At 43.7% G+C, this 7,489-nt stretch overlaps 3 protein-coding genes across 3 annotated transcripts; 2 read left to right on the top strand and 1 right to left on the bottom strand.

Annotated features, from left to right (window-relative positions):
- Window positions 1–1,263: 1,263 nt before the first annotated feature.
- On the top strand, window positions 1,264–2,326 carry N7516_010041 (cytochrome P450; the record flags this gene model as incomplete). Its single annotated transcript, XM_057222760.1, has 2 exons — window positions 1,264–1,836; window positions 1,899–2,326. Exons 1-2 carry the CDS (start codon window positions 1,314–1,316, stop codon window positions 2,324–2,326), a joined length of 951 nt encoding a protein of 316 aa, XP_057069981.1. The 5' UTR covers window positions 1,264–1,313.
- Window positions 2,327–3,049: 723 nt separating this feature from the next.
- Window positions 3,050–3,362, top strand: N7516_010040 (uncharacterized protein; the record flags this gene model as incomplete). The annotated part of the gene is made up of 2 exons (XM_057222759.1): window positions 3,050–3,107; window positions 3,220–3,362. The coding sequence occupies 2 exons, from the start codon at window positions 3,050–3,052 to the stop codon at window positions 3,360–3,362; spliced, it is 201 nt and encodes a 66-aa protein (XP_057069980.1).
- A 2,158-nt stretch (window positions 3,363–5,520) lies between these two features.
- N7516_010039 (uncharacterized protein) lies at window positions 5,521–6,357 on the bottom strand (the record flags this gene model as incomplete). Its single annotated transcript, XM_057222758.1, has 1 exon — window positions 5,521–6,357. One exon carries the CDS (start codon window positions 6,355–6,357, stop codon window positions 5,521–5,523), a length of 837 nt encoding a protein of 278 aa, XP_057069979.1.
- Window positions 6,358–7,489: the final 1,132 nt, after the last annotated feature.

The raw sequence follows: 7,489 nt of genomic DNA, 5'->3' as shown, positions 1-7,489 counted from the left end.
AACCTTAGCTTAGCTACTTGGTACTAGTAGTTAAGTGTTAAAATAATTAGAAATACAAGGGGTTTAATTATCCAGAATCAATCACATCGAAGACTTTTTGTATTACAATGTAAGATCGGCAACCTTAACTGTTTAAAACATGGAATACGCGAGGCAACTGGAGGCTGAATCTGGTAAGTAAGCTGCGGGCGCTTACTCCTTGCCGTCCGTATATAGAAAGCTCCGTTTATATTCCCCTAGTTGCATATAGCGCCTATCACCATATGATTTATCTTTAGGACTCCACAATTTTGAGTCAACGAGGAGCTGGGGTAGACATCCCGAGTCCCGACTTAACAATTAGACGAAAATTAATGTATGTTTGACATAAAAATTCTACGTCCTCCACAAGCTTGTTATCCTGGTATTCCCTCAACTGTTTCAACAGCACATGTGCCAAAGTCGATTTCAGCCCAATACAGGAGGTAATAAAATGGCTACCGAGAAATGGGTTTACCTTGACTCTACTTCTGGGGGTCTTGCCTTGGGAGTGGTTGTTATAGCCTTTTTTCTCCTTGAGATCAGGGCAAGAAGGCTAAACCCATCCAGATTGCCAGTTTTCAATGACCGGAAATGGTGGGAATTTGGCTATGGTAAAGCAACACACCGGTATATCTCTGATCCAGAGGGATGGATAAGGTCCGGGCTTAAGAAGGTGCGTACAGCTCCGTTCACGCAATCGCGACTCATCTACATGTATATCGCTGACCTTGGGGGTATAATTTGACAATAGGGCGGAGACGCATTTTATCTGTGCACCGAGGCACATTTTCGCTTGATTCTAAGCCCGAAATATGCCGATGTGATTGGAGGGGATAATAGATTCGATTTGGGAATGTTTGTAGCAGAGGTTAGTATTTCTGCTTACGGTGCACAATTGAAGGCAAAAAAGTATTTACCTACCTTTAGGACTTTCATGCAGGAGTACCGGGATTTGAGCCAATCTCGAACATTGCCTTGGAATCCAAAATTCTACAGACCGCTGTCAAGACAAAACTGTCACGTCAGACTAGTGAGTTGATTGAAAATTCAATGCTTGTAACACTGGCATTTGGGCATTTGGTTGACACTCGAATTCAAAGCCAAACTCGTCGATCCGCTTTCCAAAGAAACGGGGTTGGCCCTGGATCGTTACTGGACTGAAGAAACTGGTATATATAACCTTCCCAGCCCAAATTCTTCGAATATCATGATACCTGCTGGAATTTTCTGACTTTAAAACAGAATGGCACCAAGTCAACCTGAGATACACAACGAGTCAAATTGTGGCACAAATGGTATGCCGAGCATTTCTCGGTGATGAAGACCTGTGTAAAAATCAAGTCTGGCTAAATCTGATGTTTGAATTTCTGGAAACCACATTTATCGCCGCTCATGATTTACGTCGATGGCCAATTCCTATGAGACGCATTGTTTCCCGGTTTAGTCCAATGTGTCGGTTGGTTCGGACACAGATTCAAGAGGTTGAGAAATACCTAAAGCCTCTGCTTGACAAAGAAGTTGGCCCTGATTCAGAACTCAACTCGCTTGAGTGGGCCAAGGAGGCGAGCAAAGGCTCCTCATACGACTTTACTACGTTTCTGCTCACACTTGCGCTCGCTTCACTAGATACGACCAGCGATTTGATTGCAAAGGCTATGTGTGACCTCTCCGAGAATCCGGCTCTGGTAGAGGACATTCGAAAAGAAATCATTGAGACCGTCGGAAAAGAGGGTTTGACCAAGTCATCTACACAGCGGCTATACCTTTTGGACAGTGCAGTAAAGGAATCCCAAAGACTCAGACCACTCGGGTACAGTAAGTGATCTATGGATGCTAATAACCTGCACAAGCTCAATTCACTGACTCGTTGTAATTAGGCAACATGGAGCGATTCGCCAAAGAGAAGGTAGTTTTACCCGATGGTTTGATTATCCCGAAGGGAACTTCAATCATGGTATCAGCATGTCATATGATGGACTCCTCAGTCTGGACGGATGGAGACAAATACGACGGCTACCGATTTGCAAATTTGCGAAAGAACGCGAAGAATTCGTTGACAAGCCCTTACCAGCTTACCTCCACGAGCCCGGATCATATGGGCTTTGGACATGGCAAACAGGCATGCCCTGGAAGACATTACGCTGCAATCTTTCTCAAAATAGCGCTATGCCACATTATTATGAAGTATGACTTCAATGTGAACCTACCGGAAGAAGGTCGCATTCAGTTGCGTGGGCATAATATCCTACCACACTCAAACATCAAAGTCAACCTCAGACGACGGAAAGAGGAAATATCTTTTTGAAGGAGGCCTTGGGTTTTTTTTTTATATCTTTAATGTACTTGAGAATTTCTTTAATGAGAGTCTGATATATTATTACCGATTTTGTGCCCGATTTTGGGGCTTGATGAGATAGATTGAACAGCTTGAATATCCCCAATAGCAGAAACTATGGAGCGAAATTTTTTGAACCTCAAGTGAAAAGTGGTGCCGTTCCAGAAACTTGTTATGATTTTTGTTCAATTGGAAGTACAGAAGAATAGACATGAGTCCTCCAATTGATCAATGGTTTTACGTCTCTTCGTAGATCGTCTGCGGGCAGTGTTAAATGACATCAATGATAGCACTTCGTACGGAGTACTCCGTCCATGACTAACTATATCCTTAGTGTTATATACTTTACAGAAACCCCTTTAATCTCAAAATCCAAAAGAAAAGGTGTTCTGTATTGTCATATTTTACCGCTATTGGGGATGCGCATAAGTGGAGTGATCACGTAGTATGGAGTATGTTAGTACATGCTATCCCTCTTGAAATATATGTATTTATCTTCCTTAATTGAACCTATAGCTAGTATAATAACTCTTCCTTCCCATCCTCTCCCTCCCCTCCGCCAAATTTTCCTACTTAGGTCGCCGGTTGAAATTGACTTCTCTTTACAACCCCAACCCTCGATTCAGAAAGTTCAAGGAATGATGGAATCCGAGTCGTCGGCCGCTTCCACGAGCCTATCAGAACTAGATAAAAATGGCCAAGAAACGGGAGGCTCTTCGGACAATGAAGATTCTTCAAAGGAAGTGCAGAAGTCAGGAATGGATTACAAGTTCTTTATTACTGGACTTATAGGCAAGTCAGCTATTCACCTCTAACGGGAACCCTCTGAATCTCTAAAATTCATTCTAACCTGACATGGACAGGCGTATTTCTTGCCTTTGCGGACGATACTTTTGTTTTCACTACCTACGGTACGATCTCGTCTCACTTCGGCCAGGGCTCCATGGGATCATGGCTCGTCACGGCATACAATCTAGGATTCGCCGTCTCCTTGCCCGTCGTATGATTGCCAATTCTGTTACCTTTGGCGTTCCTGGGCTGACGATGACAGTACGGACGAGTCTGTGATATCTATGGCTACAGGTACCCACTTCAAGCGGCTTATTTAATCTTCTCTATTGGATGTGCAATGTCGTAAGTTGAGACAGGTAAAATCCCCAGGCCAAGAAGGTGACTTACATTTCTTAAGTGCATTTGCCACCTCTTTGTGGATTGCGATTGTTGGAAGGTTCCTTTCTGGGGTTGGTGGCTCGGGAATGACGGATTTACTGGTTGTCATTATCAACGGTATGTGGATTCTACCTTGGAAACGAAACAGTCAATACAAACGCTGTACATTATACTGATGTTCGAAATATAGACATGGTGCCCCCAAGAAAAGCCACAGGTTTACGTGCATACATATCGATCGTCATGACTATTGCTGTTCCCGTCGGTGCCCCGTTGGGCGGTGCTTTGACTCAGTGGATTGGCTGGAGATGGGCCTTTGCTTTGCAAATTCCATTGGGCCTCATGTGTTTAGCTATGGCTGCCTGGCGACTGAGAAGAGCCAAGCAGAGGAGCGACTCTGAGAATAAGGAAGAAGTATCTGTATCTTCTCGACCGGATTTTAATTTACTAGGGATATTTCTTCTCGGTCTCTCCGTCGCTTCACTAATGACAATTTGTCAGTTCTCAGGTGAACTGAGATCCAAATTAATAATTGGGTTACCAATTGTATCGTCAATATTCCTCGTCAGCGTCGTGCTTTTTGGAATCAACGAACGGTGCTGGACAAATTCCCCATTGATTCCGCTAAAGTTGCTCAAGACGAACAACATTGGTGCAATGTATCTTGCACAGATCATTCTTTTTTTTAGCTATGGAAGTGTATGTCAGTCCTACCTCCCCTGTCGGACTTTAACTGACCGGCCCGCACAGATCAGCAGTCATATTGCAGAATTTTGGATCCGGACAAAGAACTACAACAACAGTCTCGCTGCTGCATGTATACTGCCAGTTGTATTTGGGAACGTTGCGAGTGCAGCTATCTGTAGTATGAGCGTGCAGAAGTATGTATACCGTCCCTAGGTGATCCCAAATAAGTTCACTAATCCACTATTAGAACTGGGAGATACAAGAAAATTTTAATTGCAGGCTGCGTGGTTGCAGTAGCCAGTAATGCATTGATAGCAGCACGATGGCCACATCGACCATTATTTTGCGATATGATATTTTACGCTGGCATGGGCCTCGGAGTGGGTGGCATTCTCGTATGTACCTTCTCAGGATTGTCAGTATCGGTCCCAAACGAGATGACAGCCACTGCCATGACAAACTATTATCTCTGCCAACAGTTGGGATTGGTCGTGGGTATTTCTGTGGTATCTTCAGCCAGTCGGGCGGTTTTTGAAAAGTGTCTGTCTCAGGACATTCCCCTGCACAAAGATAAATCCCAGGTTTGTATTCCTTTGCTTGGCCCTTTCTCTCTAACGCCTCTAACATGGTCACAATTCACAGCTTGTTGGACACGTCTTGAATGATCATCGATTTGCTTTTACTTTGTCTGAGCCGATCCAGTCGATCGTAAGAAATTGTTTCTTGCAGTCTTTTGGGGTCATCGCAGGTATGGGAGAACTCTTCAGATTGCTATTTTTCCAACTAACTCCGGTATAGCAATATCCTCCGGCAGCTTGGCTCTGGTTTTTCTTATATGCTTGAGGCTGCCTGAGAAGCGACTTGAAAAATAGTGAGGATCTAGTGGATGCCTTGGATGTCATTCGGCCTAAGAGGAGTTGATAGTTCCTAGAGTACTCTCATATAATCACGAATAATTGCTTGAATCGAACCTTGTTGAGCTGCTTCTTTGGATCGAAGGATCTAAAAGTCATGATATTTAAAGGGAAAAAATATATCAACACGAAGAGATTCTGTAAAAAGTAAATATTTGCAATTCAGAAGCAGAAACATCGCGTGCGCCAACAAAAGTGAAAATTCCAACTCAAATCAAACCCACTCGACACTCAGCAGCATGGTTTTGGTGACCCTACCAGCGTGCGATTGTTGGTATCTTAGTTCGAATATGAAACAGGGCAGCGAGGAATGGGGGCGGACTTTCAATAAAGGGCGAGTCGATAGAGCATTCGAGTTTCATGCTGGTCAAAAAATTGACAAATCGCTCATTCTTAATGCGGCGCACTAGCTATCTTAAAGCAAGCAAAAGCGGCAACAGTCAGTGACACCGCGCTCAGAAATACATCTGCACCAGTCCCGATAGGACTCGAGACTAAGTCGTCTTTTATAGTATCGCGCGGTATTATATTGAACGTTGTTGCAATTGCCGACCATCCTGAAATCGCCGGAACGACCAATGTATCGGCCATTCCAAAGAAATACTCGAATGGAAGTTTTGAAGTCGACGACAGGGCGTACGTTAAAGTGAGAGAGTACAACTCTAGAAGGCGATACCGGCGTCCAGACCCAAAGCACGGCAATGTCAAGAGAACAAATCGATAGCATGCGTGTGCAAATATCCATGATTTGCTGACGGCAGTGAAGACGAACAAGTTATCGTGGATCAGAACTGTCTTCCATCCAACGCGGTGTCCTTTCTGGAGGATCCAAACGAAGAGGGCAACGCAAGCGATTTTGCTGCATATTCCCCGAAGTGTGCCGCCCATAGGAGTGCCGACCATCATGCCAATATTTGCGTACACCGCAAAATTAACATAGGTCGTAAAGGCGGGTAGAAATCTCGTCTGTAAAGACCGATCCGCAATGAGGAACATCAAGACAGAGCCGAGGCCGAGGGGAAGCAAACACATTGTTTTGGTCATTTCGCCGAGAGTAGCCGTTGTGTTAAATACGAAGATAGTCGCGCTGACCCCAAGGACGACGACCAAAAGCAGGCCCGGGTTTCGAAGAGCACACCCATAGGTGAGGATGAGGATGATGGTAAGCCATACGTTGAAGGGGATATCAACGTACGGTTTAAACGCCGTTAGTAGTAGTGAGAAAGCCATAAGATAATGTACTTCTATCCGGAACTTTGACTTGAGCTTCCCTGCGGGGTCGTGCGGCCCTTTGTAGGGGGATTTTGATGCCTGGAGCCAAAGGTTAAATGCCTGACCTTTCAGGCTTGATATCTTAACATGTCTGAGCGCTTTCGACACCGCTCTATACCGTTTACTGTAAATTGGATCAATTCCTCAAAAATTGAACATCCCACAAATCATCGAATCCCCAGCGTTGGAAACTACCCCAGACTGCACAAAATACCTCTTCAGATTTGGTCCGTCGCAACAGCTTCAACGCCAAGAAGTAGGTGTATACGGGGATTTATATAGCGGGAACAGCTTCATCCCTGATTCTGCCGGTTAATTCTGATTCTGCCGGTTAATTATCCACCAATGAAAACTCATGACCAATTGACGGTATGTTCAATTAAGAATGCGGTAGTTAGCGGAAGGAGGTATTAGGTAATACTTTTGCGGAGTCTGTTGTAGACGGTATAAAGTAGCTGATTAAGAGCTATATTTTACGTATGTACCAACCTGTATATTTAGTTTCATTATATTATTATAGTAAGAAATAGGAATTCAGTAGAATTATACTGATTTTAGTATGATGATAGATATATATTGAGTCTATACTTAGGTAACAATTTTAGTAGTACTAATAATACCTGTACTTACTATATAATTCCCTAACAAAAATAGGTAACTGTTACAACCTGCCCCTGGACTAGCGAGTTACAAACTAGGCCAAAAGACCACTATATCTGAGCATTACGCTCAGATAGTCCAGGCTCCGTTATATATAGTGCGTGTCATGACAGTAACCCTTATAAAAAGTGAAGCGTTATAAAAATTAACTTTGTATCTTCAAACCGTTTCTGTATAGCTTCATATATCGCTCAGATGGGAGTTTTATCACTAAGGAAAAACCAGGGAAAACGTATTAATTATGCAGCTACAATAAATTGGCATATTTGTATTGTTTGGGACCTATTATGCGCTCGAATGGGCTTTGCGGGCTTTCATTCAGGGCCCAAAACCCAGCCCATTTGCGGGGCTTTGGGCTATTGAGAAGTCTACGGGCTCTATACAAATATACATTTATCGTCCCGGTTTGTAGCCAGGAAAAGGTTATAAG

The sequence above is a fragment of the Penicillium verrucosum genome (assembly GCF_028828655.1).
Source record: "Penicillium verrucosum strain IBT 35672 chromosome Unknown utg000004l_segment0_segment0, whole genome shotgun sequence".
NCBI lineage: Eukaryota > Fungi > Ascomycota > Eurotiomycetes > Eurotiales > Aspergillaceae > Penicillium > Penicillium verrucosum.
The sequence above is the reverse complement of the archived record's forward strand: the minus strand, read 5'-3'. Positions and strand labels throughout refer to the sequence as shown.